The 26,009-nt window shown below is 40.2% G+C and overlaps 2 protein-coding genes across 9 annotated transcripts in view; one reads left to right on the top strand and one right to left on the bottom strand.

The window, feature by feature from the left end:
• Positions 1-2,433, bottom strand: part of DERL1 (derlin 1) — a 16,293-nt gene extending 13,860 nt beyond the window's left edge. The window contains exons 1-2 of one of the 4 annotated variants that reach the window (XM_086884848.1): positions 2,234-2,433; positions 1,663-2,148 (exon numbers count right to left, since the gene is read on the bottom strand). In XM_086884848.1, the coding sequence (XP_086740974.1) occupies positions 1,663-1,815 (153 nt within the window). In that variant the 5' untranslated portion in view covers positions 1,816-2,148; positions 2,234-2,433. Of the gene's footprint in view, positions 1-337; positions 474-588; positions 2,149-2,233 lie in introns of those variants that run through there. The other 3 variants (XM_086884916.1, XM_086884974.1, XM_023921457.2) reach the window with 3 other exon arrangements.
• On the top strand, positions 1,566-26,009 carry TBC1D31 (TBC1 domain family member 31). Of its 5 annotated transcripts, none has more exons than XM_086881065.1 (22): positions 1,566-1,806; positions 4,905-5,051; positions 5,600-5,715; positions 7,549-7,727; positions 10,055-10,206; positions 10,622-10,781; positions 11,018-11,218; positions 12,390-12,566; positions 13,360-13,439; positions 13,543-13,689; positions 13,960-14,093; positions 15,087-15,220; positions 15,802-15,981; positions 16,966-17,198; positions 17,817-17,969; positions 19,086-19,221; positions 20,151-20,243; positions 21,966-22,106; positions 23,029-23,223; positions 23,634-23,784; positions 24,791-24,907; positions 25,672-26,009. In XM_086881065.1, the coding sequence occupies exons 1-22, from the start codon at positions 1,784-1,786 to the stop codon at positions 25,794-25,796; spliced, it is 3,174 nt and encodes a 1,057-aa protein (XP_086737191.1). In that variant the 5' UTR covers positions 1,566-1,783; the 3' UTR covers positions 25,797-26,009. The 5 variants fall into 5 exon arrangements, with proteins under 5 accessions (XP_086737191.1, XP_086737397.1, XP_086737104.1 ...); XM_086880978.1 differs by lacking the exon at positions 1,566-1,806 and adding an exon at positions 2,414-2,568; XM_086881132.1 differs by lacking the exon at positions 1,566-1,806 and adding an exon at positions 2,566-2,823.

Raw genomic sequence — 26,009 nt, 5'->3', positions numbered from 1 at the left:
ACAGTCATACAAAATCCATTCTTCCCTGTTGAACAGAGGCCCAGGAATTCACAGCCTTTAGTGTACCGTTCCAGACAGCACGTGCTATTCTGAGCATTTGGGATCTGTTCTGGGACAGTCTCCCAGCTATGAGTATTGGGCATAGCCAACTGCATGGCAGCACATAGCAAGGACAGAAAATGTCTGGTCATTCACAAATGAGCTCTTTAAGCAGCAACATTTCCAAACTGAGTATTAGGATCCTGAACATCACAGTTCAAGAAGGAACAACAGAACTAAAGGAAAAACCAGTCATTTATGCTACTAAATTTTGAGAACAATACATAAATCAAGGTACAGAGAGAGCCATGGCTTTCATTTTTGTTTCTTCAGTGAAGATATAAGAGATGATCTAACAGAAATTTAAAAATTGAAATGTCTTCTCTTCCTTCATTTTCGGCTCCTCCGATGAGTGCTCTCTCCCAGCTCTGAACCTGTAACATCACAGTGCAAAGAAAAAAATGTCCAGCTTGAGACCACTTTTGATATTGCTATTGCACCCAGAAATACCGCATGTCTGACACCACAAGACATTGGTTGTTAGCTTACATGGACCACATCTAAGCACAGAAGTTGACAATCCCAAACAGAAGCTTTTTCAAATTCCAAACCAGAAGGTGCAGAAGATGCAGTCCGTTACAGAATCACAGAGTAGGTTATGTTAGAAGGGACCACCCTCCCTGCTCAAGCAGTCATTCCAGAGCACATGACACAGGATTGCACTCAGACAGCTCTTGTGAGGGAGATTTCCACAGCCTCCTCGGTCAGTCTGTTCAGGGCATGAAGTTCAGGTGGAACTTCCCGTGCATCAGTTTTTGCCCGTTGGCATTTGTCCGTTCTGTGACACCTCCCTTCTGATACACAGAGGAACTGATGAGGTCCCCTCTCAGTCCTCTCTCCTCGAGCTGAACAGGCCCAGCTCCCTCAGCCACTCCTCATTAGAGAGATGCTCCAGTTCTTTGATCACCTTTGTTGCCCTCCTGCTGTACCCACCCCAGGAACTCCATGTCTCTCTTGTAGCTCTGCCTCAAAACCTCCTGGGCCAGCCGCAGTCTGGGATGCTTGCCCACCCTGTAAGCCCGAAGTTACAGCTCCCAAAGTCACAGATGACACGGAGCTGGGCAAGTCACCTGTAGCCACAGCCACAGAGCTTCTTGGCTCAACAACCAGCGTCCACCAAAACAACTCCCACAAAAAATGTAGTTAAAACCACACCAGAATGAGGCACAAGACGAACTACAGGGCTGCCAGGGGCAACAGCCCTCCTTCAGTCGCCCTGGCAGGGACGCGCAGCCCGTCACCGCCGTGGGAACCCTAGGCCTGCGGCAAGAGCATCGGGTAAATCTGGGCCCAGCCCGAAGGCCCTGTACAGACTGAGCGGGAAGGCGGCTCCACTCCCGCCGGAGGGGTTCAGGCCACCCCGGTCACCCCTGGGCGCTGTCTCGGTGCGCGGCGCCTCCAGCACGGCCGCGGAACCGGGGGAGGGGCCCTGAGCGCAGTTCTAATGAGGCCCCGCACGCGGCCGTACACTACAACTCCCAGAAGGCCGCGCGCGCAGCGAGTCGCAGTGAGCTACTGTGCGGGTGCCGCGGGGCGCGCCGGGAGCGGTAGTGCGGCCCATACCTGGAAGCGGTGGATGAAGGCGTCAGGCCAGAGGAAAAGGTTGACGGGGCTGACGAGGCCCAGCTTGCCCACGAGCGGCACCGCAATGGAGCCGGCGAACCAGTAACGCGTGATCAGAGGGATGCTTCGGAACCAGTCCCCCAGGTCCGACATGTTGCAGTCGCGCCTGGCCGCCGCCGAAGCCTCCCCACGAACCGGCCGCCGAAGAAGAGACGAGACTTGGGCTGAGCCGCTCCCGCTGCCCGGTCACGGAGGGGGCCTCGAGCCAGACGTGGCGCCACCGAATTCGGCCGAGCCGCCGCCGCTGCTTCCGGCTCCGCCCCGGTCGCCGGGCGTCCCGCCCCGGGGGTGGAGCGGGAAGCGAGCCGCCTCTGGTGGGCGAAGGGGCTATCGGGTCGGCCTGCGTTTCCTTACCCGAGAGGCGCCTGTGCTGCGGGGGCCGGGAAACAGAAGGGAACCGGCAACAAGTCCTGCGCCTGTGACACCCTGCAAAAGCCATGTTCTGAGTCACCTAGTGCACTGCGTTATAAACACATTTGCTTGCGAGGACGCGACGTTTTTACTTTACTACCCGGCGCTAGCCGCGCTCCTCTCCCCTCGCCCAGGTCCCCGCGTTACGTCCCCAAGGAAAACTACAACTCCCAGCAGCCCGCGAGACCGCACTTGGACCGGTTCCATTCGCCCGCATCTAGGGGGGAGCGCTCGCACCCCTCCCGGCTCCTCCCCATTGGTGTAGCGGGAGCGGGCTGTACCACGCGTGCGGCGCCCCCCGGCGCGGAGCGTGGGCGGAGCCCTGAGGGCAGAGCGGGAGCGGCGGCGCCGGGCGGGGATGGAGCGCTGCGATCTGGGCGAGCGGCGGCAGGGGCCCATCTGGACCCGCAGGGCAGGGGCGGCCGCACCGCGGGGGTAACGGGGCCGGGCTGGGGGGAGCGGCTGCCCGAGAGGAGCGGGCGGACGGGGCAGGGCCGGTCCAGGCCCAACTGAGCCTCTGCAGGGTGGTTGAAGGGGCAGCCCGGGGATACCCGGTTAGATAACGAAAGGAACACGTTCACCTTGACTTACAGAAGCGCTGCGGTTGGAAGGGGCCTCTGGAGATGCTCCCGTCCAACCCCGCTGCCAAGGCAGGGTCACCTAGAGCAGGTTACATAGGAACACGTCCAGGTGGGCATGGAATGTCTCCAGAGAGGGAGACTCCTCAGCCTCCCTGGGCAGCCTGTTTGGTGCCCTGCCATCCTCAACGTGAAGAAATTCTTCCTCTTGTTGAGGTGAAACTTTTAGTTTAAGGTCATCGCTTCTCGTCCTGTCTCTGGGTACCACCGAAAAGAGTCTGGCACTGTCCTCTTGGCAGCCGCCTTTGAGACCCTTACATGTATTAATGAGATGCAGTCTTGAAGGCGGAGCAGGTCCCCAAGGAGGCTGTGAAACCTCCGTACGCAGGCTGCTCAGCTTGGCTGGACACTTAGCCCAGTTTAGTGCTTCCGTTTTGCTTGTATTGAATAAAATGCCGTGGGGGAATTCCAAGAGATGCAACACAGTGTGGTTTGCTATGTAAATACTGCCTGGTCTGAGATGAAGAGCAGCAGCACAAACGCTGCTTTGGGGTCCTCTGCCCCAGGGGACTCAGGAGGCAGCCCTATGAACTAACTGTGTTCTCCTGGCTTAGTTTAGTGGCAGGGAAGCTTCTGAAAGGCAGAGTGATGTTGAGAAGGTCTTGGGAGGTATTATAGATGCAGTGATAAGTACTTGTGTTTCAGGGTGGTTTCAGAAGTAGAAATCATACCTCATTTGTTGGGGTCTTTAATGTCATAATCCCACACAAGCATCACTAGATTTCAATTACAATTTAAAATATTTAATCTTTCTAGTTTCGTTTTTGTGACCCTTTTATTGAAGAAAAGAATGGGCTTAACAGTGAGGTGCAATTAGTTTTATCTCTAGTCTGCACCATGGCTGAATGACTTTCTTCTGGTGTTCACTCAAACTCTGTAACATACCCCCCCAGCCCCTTGAAGGTGCTGGGTAGCATGTTCTATATCTCTGAGAGCTATCAGCATCTTGTATAACCATGGTCAGAGCATTCTGCAAGTGCTCTGCAGTCTTTAATCAGCCTGCCAATATCCAGCATAGTTTCAGGTGTTTAGTTTAACTGAATTTACATCCAAGTGATAATACAAAATCATTTGCTTGCTTGGTGTTAAGAAATAAATCCAGGAATAGCAGATCTTCCAAATCTCTATGTCCTGCTTCCTGGAAGAACCTTCCTCTTACAGCTTATTCTGCACATTTCTGCATCTGGTTCCATTTTATGTGGACAGCACCATACAAGCATAGAAGTGGAAAACTGGAAATTTTTGTTCTATAATCGCTCAGATGAATAGTAATAAATAAGGCTTTCTTCATAGGATGGTTTGGAGTGGAAGGGGCCTTAAATATCATTTAGTACCAACCCCCCTGCCGTGGGTCTGAACTCCTTCCACTAGACCAGGTTCCTCAGAGCACCATTTAACCTGGCCTTGAACACTTCCAGGGATGGAGCATCCAGAACTCTGATTGTCTCACCACCCTCACAGTAAAGAATTTTTTCCTAAGATCTGATGTAAACCCACTCCCTTTCAGTTTGAAGCCGTTCATCCTTGTCCTGTCATTCCAGGCCTTTGTTAAAATTCTCTCTCCACCTTTCTTGTAGGCTCCTTTCAGGTATTGGAGGGCCACAATTAGGTCACCTCAGAGCCTTCTCTTTTTCAGGCTTAACAATCCCAATGCTCTTGAAGACTGTGAAAAGAAGTGATACTAAAACTGATTTTCCCCACATCTAATCAGAGTGGTTTCTTACAGTAATGAACAGCTTCTCAGTTTTCTAGAAGGTTTCTTTGCAGTAGTAATGATGAGCCAGGTTCCTTGCTGAGTGTTGAATTTGGCTTTCAGATACATCAGCATATATTAGTGTTATTCATTAATAATGGAAATCAGGTAACTGGGAACCACACAAAAGGATCATGAATGGTGAATTTCCCCCATGTGCTTTACATGTCTCCTAGCTACCTTCCAACCCAGTGAATTACTTCCTTTGTAGTATATTTTTGATATGAGAAATGCATGGGTTTAATGGAAGACTTTTCATAGAACATGGAAAATCAGAATTGTAAAATCATAAGATAGAAACATTTTAATCCTACGTCTTGCAGATATAAATGGTAATAAAATTATTCTAAGCATGGTTGTTTTGCTGGCTTTCTTCACAGAGTTATGGTGAACATCATTCACAGTGTCCAAGGGTACCATTCAAAGACAATACATTTTCTGAATGTGGCTTTCAACAGTTCTGGGGATTCTCTCCTTGCTGGAGACCGCCAAGGGAATATATATGTTTTTGACTTGAATGGGAACAGGTAAGAATACTTCTATCAAGACTTTTTAATCGTCTGAGACATCTGTAGCATTCAGGAGTTTGGAACTTGCCTGGACAGGGTCCCACAGGTCAAGTTTTAACTAGATAGTTTTAAATAAGTAATAGTTTGTTCAGGGCTGAAACCTTAACTGAGTGTCCTGTGTAGGCTCCCTAAATGTTATTTCATTAGTTTAGCTGCTCAAAAAGACCAGAGGCTTGCAACTGTAAACTGAACAGCAATGTCACAGAACTTAAGTGCTACCACCAGAAGTTATTCTTGGGCCAGTACAGATCAGTGTATGAGCCACAAATTACAGTAGACTAAACCTAGTGTTTTCATTTGCAGAAATAAATCAACCAGTCTTTTAGCATTTTACTACTGAGTTTTAAAATATTAGCACTGATTTTTAGATCTGTTATCATTGACTTACTTACTCCCTTTGTTTATTTTTTTCTCTCTGTGAAATATATTGAATTAAGTTATTACTTCACTTGACATTAAATGAACCAAAGTTTCCTAACACAATGAGAATGTTTGTTTTTAAATAGGTTCAACCTTGTTCAGAAAACAATGCAGGCTTGCACTGCTTTGGCATTTAATCTTCGCAGAAAGACAGAGTTCCTTGTGGCTTTGGCAGATTATTCTGTTAAGTGCTTTGATACAGGTAAGGAGAAATTTCAAGGCTTAAATGCTATCTGTATTGGCATGAAAACCTATATAATTTTAGTTTTGATCTTAAATTTTTGGATATTGTTTTATGGAAATGATACTATGTATTTCATGCCATCTGTCTGAAAAAGAAAAGTTTGGGCCCATGTTGGTTGTAGTCCTTGGGTGAATGACCCTAAAAGAACCTTTTGCTTTGCCAAAGTTCTTTATTCCCACTGAGTCACACAGGCATCTGTTTAACTGAAGTCTACCACAGGATTGTAGTTAGGTATGTTACTTTTTTTTAAAGTAGCTTTTTATATGTTTACTTAGAATGAGGTACTCTATTAAAACAAAGTCAAAACCAATTGACAGTATGTTAGTTTGCAACTGAACAAGTTCTTAACTATATTTACAGTAAAATATTTGAACAAAGTGACAATGTAGAAAGAAATGTCAATACTTTCGAGTATTCAAGTAGTTCTATACCCTTATTGAAAAGCAATATTGAAAATTGACATCACAGCTGCATGTCTCTGTCTTGATTAGAAGCCAAATGGTGAAGGGCAGTGACAATTCATTCTTCATAAGTTATTCTTTACCTATCAGAAAATGTAGTTGTAATGTCTCCATTATATCCAAATATTATCTGGATTTAAATATTTTTAAAAAAACTGTAGGAATCACTCATTTACAATTTTAGGGTTTGAATTTATCTGTGATGATTTTAATACAGCACAATGTTCTTCAAAATAGAGGAAGAGTCAGAGTTAAGGTCTGAAATCCTCTGCACTTTTTCTCTTCCTTTCAACAACAGCAAGTTCAAACCTAGATGTCTGGATGCACTTAGAGAAATCTTTATTACTCCAGGGGGTACTGCATGTTTACATGGAGCTGTTTCCAGAAATCCAGTCATACTGAAGAATGTTCTAAAATATGAATGGTACTCACCTAAGTTGGTACAGCTCCTTAGGGTATTAGACAGTACTTGATGGGCTCCATCGCCTTCTTTAGAATACATACTCTCTGATCCCATGTCACCTCTCAGGTGATGACAGCTTTAAGCACTCCATTATCTGTAAGCACAGCAGATAGTTTACTGTTAGTCTTTATGAGCTGCTTTATAGCCATTTCCTATCTTTGATGCCGCAGCAGTAGCTGGAACCACCCCATGGGCTGCCAGGCAAACCACCCAATGTAAACAGTGTAATTGCCATGAGTGCACTTTGGTTGCTGAGGGAAGATTAGTGGTCATGCAGTCACAAGTGGGAGACATTGTAGTCAGAGGAGCCATTTCCTTAGAATGCAGTGCACAGCATAAAAATGTTTTGGGTTCTAAAAGAATTAATGAGCTGTTGCTTTCTGACTCTGCCTTTCTATAGTCATAGCCTGTTGTCATTAAACCTTTTTTCTTTGCACCTGTAAATAGTTGTGTAGTCATTCACACATTCTGTCCACAAGTAAAAACAAGTGCAGAATTCTAACTAGAACATTCAGTCTCAGCTTCTGTGGGTGTTCACATCAGATATTCTGTGAGGCATGCTGAACTTAACTGATCACACTGTTCATGACTTTTCAAGATTGATTTTTAGGCTAAATTAAACAAGTCTGTGCAAGTTGGCTTTCTGTGCAGAACTGAGCATAACTTACAAAATCTGTTATCTGGGGGAGAAGGTTGTGCCTTTCTAAGGTATAATAGCTATGTGAAGACTGGTACCTTTATTTCTTGTGTTGGGGTCTGATAGCAAATGGTTATATACTAGTTATGCTTAAAAATATCTTTCACAGCATAGTGTTGACAATAAAGACTAAAGTAGTAGTTGTTCCACTTTTTCATCAACTTCTGCAGGAACCCAGGAGCTAGTTAGTTGGATGAGAGGCCATGAGTCTTCAGTATCTTCCATCTCTGTCCATGGCTCTGGCAAATATGCCATTACTACTTCCACTGATACAGCTCAGCTGTGGGACTTGGACACCTTTCAGAGAATAAGAAAACTGAATGTTCGTCAGTCTGTGGGTATACAAAAGGTGAGTAAAGAGCAATTGCTAAAGGGTGAACAAGCACACTGCAGTAGGTATACCATCACATATTAAAATCACATTACTTGTAAGTAGTCTTTAAAATACTGCTGAATCTTTTTGGCCATCTTTGGGCATCTCATCTTAACTGTCATCCTATCACATCACCCCTGAAATCATGACTCAGTCATTGCAGAAATATGCTGGGAACTTTTAAGGAACCTCCATCTTCAGAGATACTCAAAACTTGCTTGGACATGACCTTGGCTTACCCAATTTAATTTGGAAGTAGGAGCCATCTTCCAGGTTGACCTTGCTTTGGCCTAGGGTGGGCTCAGACGACTGTGTAGATTGATTCCATCCTGATTGATAGTGGGATTTAAGGGTGTTGTTGAAAAAACAGTTTTAATGTCATAATGGTAACTTCAAACAGTCACCACCACTTGCCCCATTCAGCTTCTTATTCTGAAGCTCTTCTGTCTGTGCATGCAAAGCGCTGAATGTGGGAACAAATGAGGCTGAAAAGGAACTCAGCAAAAAGAAATCACTGCTTTTCTGCTGAGTGGTTTCTTTGCTTCTGTTTGCTGCACAGACACACTGGAACAGCACCAGATGAGAAGGATGACATATTTGTGGTTAAAGTAGGTCTTCCTTAGCATTACACTGCTTTTAAACAGGTCTGCCTGCACCACCAAATGTCACACTTCGGTCTAAGTACTACAGAAAATCCTGACCCAGTGCCTGAGCATGGCTTGCACACGTGCTGCCCTGCAGTGAATAGTCTGACAAACACCACTGAAAACCAAGGTTCTCGTCAGGCTGGCCACTAAAAAGCCATGCTGCTTTTGCAGAGAGCAAGGCTATTCATTTGAGTGTCCTCACCCAGTTCTGGGTCAGGCATAAATTCAGTCATCTTAAAATAGTCACCTAGCAATTACTCTGTGAAAGATCATCCATAAATTTTTGTTGGTCTGTTTTATTAAAACTGTTGTGGAGTTCATGTTGCTGAAATAATCATAACCCTCCTTCCAAAGATGGATTCATTTCTCTAGTGGAGACAAACTTTTTCTACTGCTCAGTATCTTTCTTTGTGTAAGCTATGAGTAGGGACTTCTTGGTAAGTGGCTCTTGGAATTTGGTAGGATCAGGATGTTGCAGTATGGAAACAATCTTTAAAGCCAAACACTAGTGATTATTATTGAACAGATTACATTTGGGAATCAAGACAGCTCTTGGTTTGGTGATACCATTTCTTATAAGATTATGCAAGTGATCTAGATTACATTTTCCTGTCTTTAGAATAATGGTATTTATTCTCATGCCACAATCCAAGACATACAGATAGTAAGTGCTTTACTGAAGTTCAGATTTATTATTAGACCGCAGGCCTGACACTCAGTGTACATGGGTGGATTCTTGCTTGCCCTCTGAGCCAGTGTAGCAGTGACACACCAATCCTGTGTGCTTTCTGATGCCTCTTAAGCCCAGTTGCACTCCCACATACACCTTCTGTTAGGTTGGTATGGGGCAAAGCTAATTAAAAAAGATAGAGATTGAGGTGCAGCGTGAACAGACAACAGGTGAGACAAATAAGAATACAACACATCTACAATGACCATTTCCAAAGCATCACTGTTTGTTCAACAGCTGCTTGTGACCATCCTGTGGTGTTTTTCTATGGCAAAGCAGAAAAGTAGCAACTGTTCGGTACTCCAGTTTACTAAAATTCATCTGCTCTCAGTTCATTGTCTGGTCTTCCTCAGGGTCCCTGAAGGAGGACAGACAGCTCAGTCTATCTGAAGATAAATTACTCTGGTAGCTGAAATGACTCTTTTCCCCAAAGGTTGCTTTTGCTCACTGTCAAGTGACTCATTTGGTCTGAATGTCCAATTTTCAGTCACTAAGATGAAACCCAGCCCACATATCCATATTTCCAGATTTTCAAGGCCCCAAGAGATCATTCAGACCGGAACTATGAACTTTGTAGCACTGACTTAATCTCAGCCAGCAATGTACCCAGCGTTTATATTGCGTCCTCTCTGCACTCATGGGAAACAATAAAGTTTAGCAGTCACAAAAATAAGACAGATAGAATTTAATAGTTATTTCAGTGAGTTAAACTGACTTAACAAGTTTTAACCAGTGCAAAGAGAGCACACCTACTCCTCTCTAGGCTGTCACAGGGGACAGGGACTGGCTCTCTGTGGGATCCAAGCCTTGCACACTAACAGTAATAGTCACACCTGCCATATTTTATTTTGCCATGCACTTTGGTTAATTTAAAACGTACTTCCTTGACAACATCCCATTTTTTTTTCTTTTCCATATTCTTCCAGGTTTTTTTTCTTCCATTGAGTAACACCATTCTCAGCTGTTTCAAAGATAATTCTGTTTTTGCATGGGAATTTGATACTCTTCACTGTAAATACCAGTTGCCAACTCCTGTAGAAGGTTCTGTATTATTTTATAAGGTGTTTGCAGTTACCAGGTAAATTGCTATTTTAAACATTCTAAAGGTAGACTATAAAAATTGTGGTTTTAAACAGGTTCTCTTTCTTTATTTGAAATATTTTGTGGAAGTATTGAGCTATATACTATGATAAGCTTTTGAACTCTGCTCTGTGACTGATAATTTCAGCAAGGATGGCTGTTTTTATTATAGTCCCATAACTGTTGAAATTAATTAGATTGATTTTTAGTGATCACTAAAATAAGGTTTAAACTACCCTTTAATTAAGCAAATTTTATTATTTAGGAGCCATTTTGTTCTTTCAGTAGAGTATCACAGGAATAATGGCTGACTCAAAAGTGATTTGAGAGCATAGAACAAAATGAACAATCTCTTTTTAGCTAACGCTAATTTAAATTATAGTATGCTGATGGAACCTTTACCTGTGATCCAGGGACAGTCGGACTTTGGTAGCTGGTGGGAAGTCAAATCATCTTCATTTATGGTCTTTGCAATTAAAGCGGTTGGTAAGAATAATCCAGATGCCTGAGAAAGTGCGAAGTGTCCGTCACCTGGAATTCCTCTCTGACAGTTTTGATGGGGGCTCCAATAAGGTCAGTTTTTTCATAAAGCTTAAGACAGGAGTATTTGGTTAGTGAATTCAACACCTATGCTTGGAGGGCTTCTGGGAGGCACTGGGGGTATGGGGGTGTATGATACAAAAGTAAAGTTACTGTGCTGAGTCTTTGCTCAGTCGCTCCTTTAGCTTAATGCAATGTTGTTGCTGAATTGGGGATCCCACTTTGTTTTGCATTGGCAATATTAATAGATGAATCCTTTTAACTTACAGGTCCTTGGAGTGTTAAGTCAAGATAATATTATGAGATTTATCAGCATAGAATCATGCAAACTTCTTTTTGACATTGGGAGTCCTGAAGAGGGAATTAGTACAGCAGTTATTAGCCCCAATGGACGGTATATTGCCTCAGTAATGGAAAATGGAAGCCTTAACTTATACAGTGTCCAGGCTTTGACTCAAGAAGGAAATAAGGTAGAGTATCTTACATTTCTTAAAAAAGCAGTAAATCCCCTTAAAGATGATATTTGTTTGCATTTGTTTTGCATCAGCAGTAGTTTGCAGACATGTTGAAGTGCCTTATTTAACAATACAAAAAAAACAAATAAGTGATTTGTACAGTTTTCTTCATAGTTCCTCCAGCCTGTCAGGTAATTTGGTGGTTTTAAGTGATATATATCACTGTATTACTGCTGTTGGAAGGGGGAGATGTTATTTCTTTCTATAGCAATTTGCATGCATCAGTTTCTTTTTGTAATGGTGTTTTGGAGCAGATGGAAACAGAATAATTGTGCCTCTTCTGTTCCATTTCCTATAGGAAATGTTTTGCAGCTAATGCTCTCTTGAACTGTGGGCATGAATGGTGTTTTTGTTATTGTGATTTTGTTCTTCTTACTGTGTTATGGGATCCCAGTACCCATCATTTATGGCACAATCATACACTCCTAATCCTTCCTAAATAACAAACATTCTAAATACCAGTTCTTATTTTATTACATTAATTTATTAATGGGAGTCAGCTTTCTAAATACAGAATTCCATATATCTTTAATCACCTTTGTCTTTGAAGTAAACAGTAACCAGCTCTGGATAATGATGGAGCTGGAGCTGAGGAAGGATGCGTAAAGATGTCACATGCATTCCATTTGCACTTTTGCTGACATGAACTGGGATATCCACTTTGTCACTTGCTTTCACAATCTCCAGCATTGAATTAATTAATACCTGCCTGACACTGAAGACTAATTAAAGTTTGTAAAGGTCTTCTGTATACTTTTAACTGGTGCTATAGAAATGCAAAGTATTTTAATGACATTGAGAAACACACTAAAGTAAATAACCTGAACATGATATACATCTATATACTATCCCAATTACATTTTTACTGTTTGCTAAGCAAGGAAATAACATGATGTTTGAGCTAGTTTGGAAGCTACATAAACCTTCTCACAGTGCAGTTTTATTCATTGACATTCTTTTTCAGGAATATACAATCTATATCTGTTTATTTACAGTATAAAAGTGTTCTAGTTTTCTTTTTATCGCCATCAGACTGGAAAACATGGAATTTAAAATAAACAACAAATTACATTTCTGTGTAATCTGTCTTACAAGATTTAACCAAGGTGTTTGCACTTAATACTAGCCTCCACCAGCCATGTTCAAAGTTGTAGAAGATGGGCCCAAGTACACACCAGAAGAAAATAAACTGATCACAAAAGTGACTTCAGGAAAGTCAACGGGTCCATGGAAATCCAAACAAAGCAAAATTCAAAGCAGATTGCTAAAAGTGCAAGCAAATACATCACTTGAAAATAAAGAGGTAGGCAGAAGTTTTTTTGCAAATATTTCGTCCTTCAGTCTGCAGTGTTTATATTTCATTGCCATTTGCTTTAAAAATAAATTCAGGCACTGTTGCATTTGGATATTTGAGCAGAGCAGGGATTAAGGAAATTTTAGTACCATTTTCTCTCTCTTTTTAGCCCATACTCCTACAGTATGTGACACAGACAGTGCTTCCTCCAGTCTGGGGTACCTCTGCAGTTGTTCAAGCAACTTGTGACACATTTGGTATTTGCTAGATCTGATCTGCTTCCCTGCAGAAAGCAAACTGGTGCCTCTAAAATGTCTGCCTATAATCCATTTCTTTTGTTTCTTAATTATTTAGAGATTAATGACTCTAACATTTATTCCCCTCTGTCATCATGGTTCCATTTTCTCTGTATCTCCTGCTTTTTTTGTGTGTGTGCATACATATAAATACATAATTATATTCCTGCTTATGGATCATCATACGATCTATTTCTTATGCTAGTATTCTTTATGGTTTGCTATATCCATCATTTAATAGTACATAATTCAGTCAGTTTGGGTCTGGTCTGCTTCTGACTGAAATCAATGGCAACGGTTCTTTGAGTTCAGGAGACAATAAATGATGTTTTGAATTACATTTTTTTTGCTGTTGAAGTTCCTAGGACTATGTACCACAGCAATATACGTGTGATATATTTTTTTTGACACTATGTGATAAACTTCAATATTTTGCCACTCTCATCGGATTAGAGTGCAAAGAAAGAGAAAATGGTTACATTTATTGTTGATACCCTGTTTTGTAGAACGAATTGCCAAGTGGATTAAACAAGAAACGTCTGCAGGCCTTATTGAAAGGATTTGGAGAATATCCAGCTAAGTACAGGTATTTTTTGTGTGCATGTTCATGCTTGCACAAAATAAAATTGCTTGTGTTTACTGGCCTATGAAAAACAATTTCCTTGACTAAGGCTGCATTTTAATTGCAGGATGTTTGTTTGGCGTTCCTTATTACAACTTCCTGAAAACCACTTGGCATTCAGTAGCCTGATAGACAGGGGAATCCACAGTGCATTCGTAAATATTCAGAAAGAGTATCCTATCAAAAGTAGGAAATTGCTGAGAGTTCTACAGAGGTAAAATATATATTTGTATTTATTTAAATATTACAGAATTTTATTTTCATATAGTCATCTGAAATGTATCCAGTAGCTGGAATCAGCTGTGAGAAAAATTCTGAAATGACACAGTAGTGCCCTCATGCAATTTTGTTTCGGTAACTCATACAATCCTGCATCTGTCTTGAAGTTCACAGGTTTTCTATGTTGTGGTTGTAAAATACATTTTTGTTTGGTTTTGGATCAAAATGTTTGGTTTTCTACACCTTTGTTTGCCTCTTTGTACAGGACCTTGTCAGCCCTAGCTCACTGGTCTGCTATCTTTGCTGAGACACCTTACATGCCTTTGCTAGCATTCCCGTTTGTAAAACTATTCCAGAACAACCAACTGATCTGCTTTGAAGTTGTTGCTACAGTAGTAGGTAAGCAATGATTTTAAAAACTCAAATATGCTGCAACATGTTTAAGCTTTCTAATGCAAAAGAGCTTTTGCTGCTGAAATGAATAAGGTATTTCCTTATTCAGAGGTCACCAAGGTGTTTGTTACCAGGAATTAATATATATCCTAAAACAAAAACCTCAAACTATGAGACTTCCTTTTGCAGTGTTTCTAGTAAAAAGTTAGCAATTTTAACAGTGTTTGTAAAGTCCAATTGAAATGTATCTGGCATTTGCAAACTCAAATGTATCTAGCATAATTACATCATAATAATTAAGTATCTGAGACATGGGAAAAGTAGTCACAGCCACCCACCCCACCTGTCAGCTGCTCCCAGTCAACAGGGAATGATCTCTTTCAAGGTTTTACTCTGTTTAGTTGTCCTGAGCATGTGGTAAATCGAAACTAAACATTTGTCTGAATACTGGCTGTGGCTGTCTTCTGAAGAAACATTCTAAATTAAAGTGCTTTACACTTAAATTAGTTGTTGCAGCTGCTGCTAAGTCTACAGAAGATATGTGCTGCCAAGCATACGTACCCCCCTTTGCAAGCACATGCTGTTGGTGAATAAGTATCCAAGTTTACAGAAATTATTCTTAGGATGTTAAAAATTACTTGATCCAGGCTGTAGTTTTTTGAGACAGAAATACTTGTTTAAGTATTGCCATCTGCTTCCCATGCCTTAGTCCCACAGATCACAGATTTTTTTCACTTTATATTTGAGCCAGATTAGTTCTTCAGTCTAGTTCACAGTGTACTGACACAAAAACTCATGCCAGTGCAGCTGGAGGAGTAGTGTACTGTGGGTATGGTTTAGGAATACTCGGAAAGAAAAGAGATAGGAGTATCTTAAATAGGTGTTGCTGCCCGAAGCAGTATCTTAGATGCATCAGCTTTACAATGCAGCTTCAAGGTTGTCATGAGTTTTTCACTCTGGATTACAGTGGATTACGTTCAGTTTCTTGTTCTCTTTCAGTTAATTTTTGTCAGCACTGGTTTGAGTACTTTCCCAATCCTCCACTTAATGTCCTCGGTATGATGGAAAATGTTTTGGCACATCATGACAAAGAACTGCTTCGGCATTTAATAAAATACAATGTGACTTCACAGGTAATATTCTTGACAGTTTTGTACACAAAAATATGCTGCAGTGAATAATAGTGCGCTAGTCTTTTATTTTGATCTATTTCTAGTTTGGGGGAGTTTTCATTAAATAACAGTTAATTATGTGGTAGTGTAAAGAATGTATCATTGTTTTCCTGTTTTTTTTTCCTTGTCCATGATCAGATATATGCTACTTTAGTTCTTTAGAAGTTCCTTGCTTTCAAGTCCACATTGCTTATAAATCTACTCATCAAATTATAAATGTACCTTTTTTAACATGGACATAAGTATTATGAATTAACTTTGTAATCCCTGTTTATCACTAGGGATGATTTTAGCTTCACAAATCTAAATATAACATTTAGACATCAAGTGAAATAAGAAATGTATTTGTAATCACCCCAGATTAACTTTGAATGTTTAGAGTGGGTGATGAAACTTACCTTGAAATGTTCTGGTTTATTTCCTCTTTCTTTAATAAATTGATAGATTCTTGGTATAAGGCAAGAAAAATCATATTATTTCTTTAAAAAGAATGGTAAAATTGTACTAATGTGTTATTTTGTCAATTTTCCCAAATAATTTAGGTTTATGCTTGGCCTCTCCTAGAAACACTATTATCTGAGGTTCTAACAAGAGAAGAATGGCTGAAAGTCTTCGACAATATATTCTCCAACCATCCTTCATACTTTCTAATGATTGTTGTTGCCTATATTATATGTTCCAGAGTTCCCTTGCTCCACTGTAATCAAGCAGCAGATTTTGAGGTAAACATCTTCATATTTGAGTCAATCATGTGGAAAAGATGTATAAAATATTGTATATGTTGTCATGTTACAAGAAGATATATTTCCACGTTAATATCTGGTACTTGACAAACACACAATAAATGCGTAAAACATTGAGCAGTTTCCTGCATTTTCATGCAAGGAGAACGTTAGAAGCTTTCATAAGCTTTCTAATGTCACTAAAAGCCATTTTCAAAATTTCAGTGGTTCATCAAGCACAAAATAATTCTGTCTCTTTTTTGAGGATCTAGTATAGACTTCTTCCTCTGGAGACAATTCACAATAATTCTGTGATGTTGTTTCATTATCCTCTTGTCAGATTTTCAAAATTAGGCAATATTATTGGAGGTTCTCTGAAGCTAAATTAAAATGTTTCCTTATGTTTAATGTTCCATGGGAAGAGGATTCTTTTTCTTATGAAAATATCTCTGTAGGCAAACAAAGGGTTCCTCCTCTAAAATGTGCTTATGAGCACTCAGTTTGACTGACATCAAGCAGATAACATTATTGCTATGTTTAATAATGACCATTTAGAGATGTCCTTGGTGGATAAGATCTTTGACAGGAAGACTAGTCCTGCAAGAGGAGAAACTTCTGAGCTGCATGGCAGAACACTGAAAGTCGAGGCAGGTTTATCCAGTGCTAGGAGTCACTGTTTGACACAGTAAATTGACGCCCAGCTTCCCAAATCCTTTACATAGCTGCCATTTGAAGAGAAGGAAAAGAACCACAGCATCCTTTCCCACCTTGAAGAAGTTTGGTTCAAGTCACTTGAGCTGGTGATGTTTTATGAATTGGTAGGGAGCACTTTAAAAACTTTTAAAATTAACTGTTGAATTACAAATTTTTCTAATTTTCCTGATTATTCCCAAATATGTGTATTAAAAATAAATATATATTTATGTAAAAATACACAAAAGTGCATAATATTGTGTAGAATGTAAATGGCAGCATCTCTTACAGTATTTCTTTCATCATCGTAACAACGTGGACATTAATGTTGTGATTAAGGAAGCCTATCATCTTATGGAGGCTACACCACTGGATATCCATCCACAGCGCATGCTTGATGACTTCACACCACTTACAAAAGGACAGTATCCTGTATTCAATAAATATCCCACGTTCATTGTGGATTACCAAGCTCAGGAATGGGAGAAGATCAGGCAGGATGAAATTGAATACTTGCGAAAGAGGTATTAGTGGGAAATTGAAGACAGTCTCAGGCTGGGAGGGACAGGTGGACATAATTGCCTTTGTATGTTGTAATGTGTATGCTTGAGAAAGGAGATAAGAAAATTCAGGAAAATGACTTTAAATAGTTGCTAAAGATTGAGAGTTACTTGGTTTGACATGTTTTTGCATTAAATCATTAGTCTTATCTTAAATAAAAAGTGTTTGCTAATTAGCAGAAGATATTGGGCCACAGGTCACCAAACTTGGAAGCTTAAAGCCAGAGCCCAAACCTCTGTTGACTTTGTGGAGTCCAAGTTTTTAAGGGCCAAGGAATTTTTAGCTTGTTATTGAAATCAGTGGGTACCATGATGCCAAGGCACCCTTAGGAAGGGTCTGAGCTCGTCTGTAATGCCCTGTTGTCTCTAACAGTCAATATGGTAACTTCCTCATGTACTTTGACACTACGATGGGAATGCCATATTCTTTCACATTTTTCACATTGCCACAATTTCACATTGCCACATCTTTCACATCTCATTTCAGCAGTTCTTTGCTAGTCCTGTCATCAATTTCAAAGTAATCGAGTAATTTCTTGATATTTGGCATGAATAATTAACATGTGACCTCCTTACATGTAGACAATTAGCACATGAATCAGAAGCCAAAGCACAGAAACAGAAAGCAGAAGATGAAGCCTGGTATCGAAAGCAGAAATTACTTCGAGAAGCTGAAGAGCAGAAGCGAAAAATGCTGCTGGAAGAAGAAGAGAAGTTGGCAGAACAGAGGCAGAGGTATTAGAATACAGGAAGCATTAGGGGTCTGGCTACTGTAGCCTACTATTACATTTTTAACCATGAGTAAAGGAGAAATAACCACTAATTTGTATAAATTGTAATGTGGGATAACTGTGGTCTGGTGGGTCATATTTTGGTGTAGGAATTAAGTATCCTGGGTTGTATTACTACCTCACCTATTACTCCCCGGAGGGAATACAGCAGATTCGAGGTCAAGTCACTTCATATTTTTGTCTCAGCTCCCAGGCATTTGTCTGGTTCCTTTGGATTGGGAAGTCTCTTAAACAGTCAGTTGCTGTGTGTCTGCACACTGAGACTTCAGATTTGCATTGTGGGCAGACCCACACTGCAGATAGGAGAGTCTCTTACAGGATCAGTGACTGTACACAGCCTTGGATTTCTAGTGGATCTAGAAAAAAACTGCTTTGTGTATCAGTTGATAAGCAAAGAGTCATTATAATAATAAAGCTGAACTGTAAGTTTGTGCATTTTGCAGTTGTGAAGGTTTTGAGGGAATTTCAACATCTCCATAGTTTCTTAGATGAACTACAGTTAATCATGGAATCATTTAAGTTGGAAGTTACCTTTAAAATCATCAAATCTAACATTTAACCCAGCACTGCCAAGTTCACCATTAAACCACCACGTTTTTGAGCACATCTCCTAAACCTCTTTATTTACAAACTAATCCTTGAGTTTGTGGTTTTGTTCCTTGAAAGAGTTTCATATTTACCAAATAAACTTGGGACTAATTTTGTGCAGCAAGAGGAACAGTGGCAATTATTCTAAGGAGTAGTTTCCAGTTTTGGATCCTTGCAACACTAAACTAGTACTTACTAAAGTGGAGCAGAAACAGGGCACAGGACTTCAAAATTTAACTGGAGATTCTGCCATTAGAAGATGTGTGTCTGTGAATTTAATTTTGTCTCATAAATGAAAACTGGACAATTTACAGGAATGAAAGCAACTGTCCTAAGCTTTGTTAAGCTGGAGATGAACTCACAATAATTAATGGCTAACTGCATTGTGTGTTTGTGCTCTTTGGTACTGACCATTTACATATACAGTATTATTTCTGTTATTTGTTTATTTCCATTTATTTTGGTCTTGAAGGCTTGCTGTTGGGAAAAAAGAACTGAAAGTAAAGGAACTGCAACTTCTAGATGCTTCAAGAAGGCGTTTTCTGAACTACCAGCAAGATCAGCTTCAAATGGAACTGAAACGTCTTGATGATGAAATTGCAAGAAAGGTTGAGTATTGCTCAAACAATTGTTTTCTATAAGGTTTAATAGGGAAAATAAAAAAGGAAAAAATGCATAACTAAAATTTCGGTTGATATACTGTAATTTGTGAGCCCAGAGGTGTGTTTAGAATGAGGCAGACTGCTTCAAGTGGTAAATGTAAAATTTAACAGTTTTATTTGGCACTTAGTATGTTCCACTGGCTTGCTTTAACTGGCAAAATTCCTGCGAAAAGCCAGAGTCACCTGATTAGTGGCAGTGTTGAAAAATGTAATTGAGCTCCTTAAAGGGCTAGTGAATTAATTCTCAGCTGTCTGTGGGCTGTATGTCCAGATTGCACATTAACTCTGCCATTGTTTGGGAGGCTCTGCAGTGGCCTCTGGTCAGGCCTGGCTCTGTTTCCAAATCACTAACCCGGGCACCATGGTATGCAGGTACTGAGAATGGAAGCTTTTGCAACTCATGGGCACAAATTGAGCCTTTGCAGGACTATTCCTTGTGGCTCAACAACACAGTTTGCAGGGCACAATGCAGCTGGGTGGTTGTTTCTGCAGTCAGGGCACTGTAACACTCCTTAGCTCCAGCTCAGCACAGGTTCTGTGAGGTGCAAAGCAGCCACTTCCCCTTCTGCTTACTGTCCTCCACAGAATTCTGGCTTCAGAGACTCCTTACTTGATTCAGAGCTGCACCTGGCAAGTTTTTAGCATTAGCTCAAGACTGGTATTTCCCTAACATAGCTTGGCTGGATGCAAAACTCTTCCTGTGCGCCTTTTCCACCTTGCCCTGTGCTTCTGTTATGCAGTATTTTCCATTCTTCATACAACAGAATGTCAGTCAGAACTTACAGGTGTCAGGGGTTGGATATTCTACTTGATATTTTTTTTTAAAGCAGAAGAATTTCTTTACTGTATTTTCATGTGTTTCTCTTCCCCACAAGGCATCTATGAGAGAGCAGGAAACAGCTGCTGCTGTTCAAGATATAGAACTACGGCAGATGGAACTTGAATCACAAAAAAAGCTTTTTGAACAGGTAATTATTGGGGAACTATACTAAATATAAATATTTAATGGTTCTTCCTTTGAAGTTCTTGGATTTGATTGTATTCCTTCAGCCAGACCTTGTGAAGAGAAAGGGGGCCTATTTTTTTTCCCTTTAATAACTGTTTTTTAGAATAAATCCTCTGTTGATAAAAACATTAACACAACTCACTGTTATCTTGGGGAGTTTTGGGTGAAAATACTCATACCCTCCTCATTTTATTCTTCTCCTGTTCTCTGAGGTATCATTGGTTGCTGCAGGGTTTAGCTGTGGGCTTAGCTGCTTGAGGGAAGTGAGGAACATGTAAACAAGAAATAAGTGTATAACAATGTGTTCCTCATCCAGAAACTCCCACCTTTTCATCTGTGATATCCAGACATATCTGCATTTTCTGGATAGAACAGTATAGCAGATTGATGTAGATGATGAAAAAATGTCTAGCTGCCAACAACATCATTAAGCAAAAAGGAGTGGATGGTTCATTGGGAATGTGCAGTTCCTTTCTGAAATGACTGATTTATTCAGAATTATGGCTATTCAATAATAAACAGTTTTAATCAGTAATTCTGTTTAAAGTTAAATTTTACTTAATTATTATAAATAATTTTTATAAATTACTGCAAAGCAAGGATGCCAATGGAAGGCTTTAGAAAGTCAAAATATGTTCATTTTGATTAAAAATACTCAGTTAAGTGTTTAGAAATCAAAGCTACATGTACCCATCTTGAGTATGTGTAGATCCAGTTAAATAAAGGAGTAGTAGACATCCAGCTCTCTGACCCTCGTTTTGAAACGTGTCAACTTATATTTGAGTTTTTTATAGCTTTTGGTCATAAACTTCTTATAATCCATATTGAGCATGAATGGGCTAAATTTCTGTTAGCCTTTATTCAATACACAGCCAACTGTATTGTAGATAAATAACACAAACCAGGCTAAGCTCGTATATTCTGGTACATGTAAAGTCAGCTCTCTAAGGGAACTAATTTTACAGTGATCATCCTCTCTAGGCTAGAAAGGTAGCAATTATTTAACTAGCTGAGGCTCTCTGTTTGCCCACAAGAGTCTGTGCAGACAGGCTTTCCCTGCACTGTTCACTGCCATCAGCAAGGGTCCCTACTCCAGCTTCGAAGGATAGATCAATAAATCAATAGATTCCTACAGGCCTGGGAAGGGGTTATAACTTTTGCAGAAAATTGTGTAGATGTGCCCTGGTCAATGAGAAGAAAAGGTGGAACACTAAAATCCTGTTTCTAGATCTGCTGCTGGGTTGTACTACTTTGGCAAATCACCTCTGTGTTCAAGCTGCAGATGTGTTTATTACAGGTCCCAGTGCCGTGAAACACAGTTTATAGTTGTGAAACATTTTGAGATTTTGGCTAAAATTTGCCATAAATTGTGTAATATTTTCATGATTAATCTAGTTCATTTAGGTTGGAATTCTGCTTTTATTCACCATAGTAATCTGGAGAATGGAATTACATCCCCTGTCAAGACTCAGGCGACTGTTATGACTTATGCTTTATCTAATTCCAAGCGGATAAAACAGCAGGGTCTATGACTTTCTTGGACAGCTATGATATGTAGTGGGATGAGATGTGTGGATATATTCAGATACTAGTTTAATGAAATTTTATTAAGTGTTAAAGAGATGGAATTACCAATGTGAGCTAGTAGCTTAGCAACAGTAATTTTTGTTTGTGTACTTGGCAGCATCTAATCAAAGACCAAGAGGGAGTTACAAAGGAAATGAAAGAAGAGGTAGAAGCCCATCGAAGAAAGGTGGATCTGGAAGATCAACATGTTCAGAGATTGATAGAAATAGATAGAGAAGAAACACAGAAAGCTCATACAGTAAGATGATTGTATCTGAACAAGTCTTCTAGAGAGTCAGTATGTTAACTTATGCAAGTAGTACTGCTTAATAGTATTTTGACTGTAATTAACTTCTTCCAGTTAATAAGGAAATATTTTCTAAAGAAATCTAATTTCTAATTGTATATTATTTATATATTATTATGTAATATATATTATTATGTAATATATAATACATAATATATTATTATATATTGTTAATATATCCTCTATTAATCGATTAAGATTCTGTGTTTAAAATTTTGAGCTCTCCAAAAATCTGACTGAAGTGTCCAAACAGCTGAATAATATTGAAATTCTCTGGACCTGCCAGAAATATTAGCTTTTTTTTTTTTACTTCTCAAAACTTAGAAAGCATGTAAGACTCAAAAGCTCAAAAGTGCTTTTCAAAACAAGTCATCGTCTTGTTAAGGAACATGCTTTGTTTGTAACCATAATGAAATAAAAGATAGCCTCAAAGGAGATTTCAGCTAGTAGTACTTGGCAAGAAATTCAGCTGTAGAAGCTGTCTTCTAGATCACAGTAATGAATGTGTATAGCTTGACATTAGGAATTGCTCAGATTTTCAAGCTCAGAGCTTGTAACTGCACAGTTGGAAAAATAGTTGCAGCTATCCCACTGCCCATATGCTTAGCATCTGCATTTGTATATTGTCTAGAAATAAACATATGGGTCTGAATTTTTGTAAACAGCATTTGATTTTTGGAAGCAGATGGATGTGGGTGAAAGTATTGGCATTCAGGTATCAATTTTATGTCAGCTGCACCTGTCAGTGAGTGGCTCTAGCAAGGACATCTGACAGGGATACTGGAGAACACCTCAGTTTGTTTTGCCTGGTCTGTAGGTAAGGCTGTGCAGTTGGAATGCAAATGAATTTCTGCTAAGAAAGGTGTTTTATTAGGTGGCTGAAGAAAATTTAGCCAAAGCTGAGCAGAAGCACATTGACACTGACTGGAGGCTGCAAGCGCAGCGGAGACTTAGGCGTGATGATCAGGACCGGGAGAGGTGCTACAAAGAGATTGTCAAGCTCCTGCATGACAACAGGGTGAAAGAAGCTGAACTGCTAAAGGCCATGAGGGAGACCGAAGAAAAAAAGGTATTTGCATAATTCCTTTTTCTAAGTGGGCCTGGCAAAAATGTAACTGTCTTTTGCCTGTAACGGGAGTGCAGAAAGCTGAAATTCATTAGAGAAATATTTTGTTAGAACTCTCCGTTTTAACTGGAAGTTTCTGGGAGCACAAGAGTGAATTGGTAAGGATGTTTTAGCCTTAGGGAGAGCGTATTCCTATTTCTGTAAGTTCCTCTCATTTTTATTCTCTGACCCAAGACTTTTACCTTTTTCCAGATGTTTGAATGAGACATTTTTCAAAATGAAACCTTCACACAGCTGACTAACATATTTTGATTTTAGGGTGAAGTATAATCTGTAATAATCCAGATGGTCCTATTTGTTGCTTTTTCCTTACAACGCATCTGTTGAAGACATTTAATATCTCTGTTGCACAGTGGGAAGAGGTTGTACACAATAAAGCTCGACTGGAAGAAGAGCAGAAGGTGGCTGCTGCTGCAGATGGGCACAGGAAGCAGTTCTTAGATGACAAAATGAATGATGCGTTAGAATTGGCTGAGAAGCTGCAAAGGGAAGATGGCTGTTTTGGTGAGCATGTAGATAATACGGTTCTGTGCGGATGTTGGCATGAAGCATTCAATGACTGAATATAAATGAACTGTCCAATATTGGGGATAAACTTAAGCATAACTCCTTTACTAAGCACTCCATAAGTGCTTTTTGGCAATATTCTTTCATTAAACTGATATATCTGTTTTCCAAGGCCAGACTTGGAAAGAAATCTCAGTTTGATATCTGTCAAATGCAGCAATATAAATGGCATTTTTGGTAAGAGCACAGATCTAGGTCATCTTAAAACAATCGTAAAATTGCATCCATTCAAAATTTTCTGGCAGATAATGTTGTCCTGTGATGACATACAGTATTATATCAAGGAATGGCTTTTCCAAGTGTTTGTTCAAAAAAAACCCAAACAAACCCCAACATATTTATGTGCTTCCAGAACTGGCCAGTACATCCTTCTCAAGTGCTGCGTATGTGTGTTTTTGCAGGTATTTCTCCTATCCTCCCACCATGCTTCCAAGGCTCACATAAAATTAATGATTAATATTAGGGTTAGGTGATTAGTATTGCTTTGGGCAAACTTTTTCAGCCTTTGTCCTTATTTCCCTAATGTTTAGTATGGAGTAATTTGCAACTGTGCATAATTAAAATGGGTGGCTCCTAAAACTACAAACATGAGTAGCCATATTCCATATGATCTTAGTGGCCTATTTGTCAGAAGATTAATTATATAGGAAGAAACAGCACATGTAATTTCTTAAAGAGCTGTAATTTCTTAAAGGGAATTTTAAGAAATTAATGAAATTACAGAGCTGTAATTCCTTAAAATGAAATGCAGTGATGCATAGCTTTGACCCAAAGAGTAGAAACATTGACCTCTAATTCTGAGCAAATTGTACTTGCCATTAACTGGAGTGGGTGATTGTTCTAGCTTTGCTTCCTGGTAAAAAACTGTTTTACCTCCAGCTAGAAAAATTCACTAGAAGCTTCAATATTTTTAATTTATAAAGAATCCTTCCTTTTCCCACAGAGAGCCTGCACAATTTTAAGGCCAGATGTACAGAGAGAGGGGTAGAAGTCCAGCAGGTGCCAAGGTCTGGAAACATCTGTCTCGATGATTTGTCTACAGTAGCATCATCACCACACAGTAAGTTTCTAAGTTAGGAGTCTCTTTCACATTTAGCTTCAGAGCATTGCTTGAACACCTGGCTGTGTGATTGAGTCATTAGTTGTGTGGGTGTTTAGTAGATAGTAAACCAGTTTATTGTTGTGTTCTCTTTCACACCTGCAGAAGATGTCTTTGCTACCAGGGGTGGCACAGGTAGGAAGTGCTTGAAGTGTGTCATGTTATGAGAGTGGTCCTAGTAAACCTCAGCCTAGTTTAGTTGCATTCTAACCTGATCATCTTGCCCATGCTTTTCCTGTCTTCATAGCTGTTTATGGTTTGGGAATGTTGAGAGGATGTAGAGCTATCTTTCATCAAAATCTGACTGGAAGTGATAGTCAAGAATTAGTCTAATTTCCTCTGGTCTGTCCTAGTTACTCTGGCAGTGAAAGCACAGTTGAAATTCCCGTGCACCTTATGTACAAAAGTCTGCAGACAGTGGGAACTGAGATAAGGGAAACTCCCCTTTGAGGGGGTATCCCAGAGGGGCTCAGCCCTGAGGAGACCGAGATCCCACAGCAACACTCTGGACCTGCTGTAGCCCCCATTAGCATCTGACCTGGTGGCAAACAGAGGCACCGCTTTCAAAGAACTTGCTCTTACCAGTCTGAGGGCTGCCCCACATCCAGTGGTACTGAAAACCAGCGTTTCTCTGCCAGAGAAGTCCATTTTCTCACAGGTATTTGTAGTGTTGATGGAAAACAGCTAGTTGCAATATTAAGTTTCTTGCACTTCAATGTCTTCAGGCAGAAGACGAGCAGAACTGGCACGCCAGGAGCGGGAGCTGATGGCAGAAGTGCGGCGGCTCAGACAAAGGCTCACCTCACGGGCCCAAACCAGGCACTCTCCAGCTACAACGTGGTCACCTTGAGACAATTTGCTCTGGACCTTAGCTGTAGTTTCAAATTATTAATCAGTGAAAAGCTAAATATGTATAGTGTGATGCAGGATGTATCATAGACTGTTTACTAAAGGGTTTTGGAGATATTTTTATATAAGAATAAAATCCTAGCTAGAAAATATGTCTTTCGTTTGTAACTTTGTTATTTTTTACTTCTAAAATAAACTCATTTTTTACCATTAA

This window comes from Cyanistes caeruleus, chromosome 1 (genome assembly GCF_971803275.1).
Source record: "Cyanistes caeruleus chromosome 1, bCyaCae1.hap1.1, whole genome shotgun sequence".
Taxonomy (NCBI): Eukaryota; Metazoa; Chordata; class Aves; order Passeriformes; family Paridae; genus Cyanistes; species Cyanistes caeruleus.
This window is presented reverse-complemented; position numbering and strand designations above follow the sequence as displayed.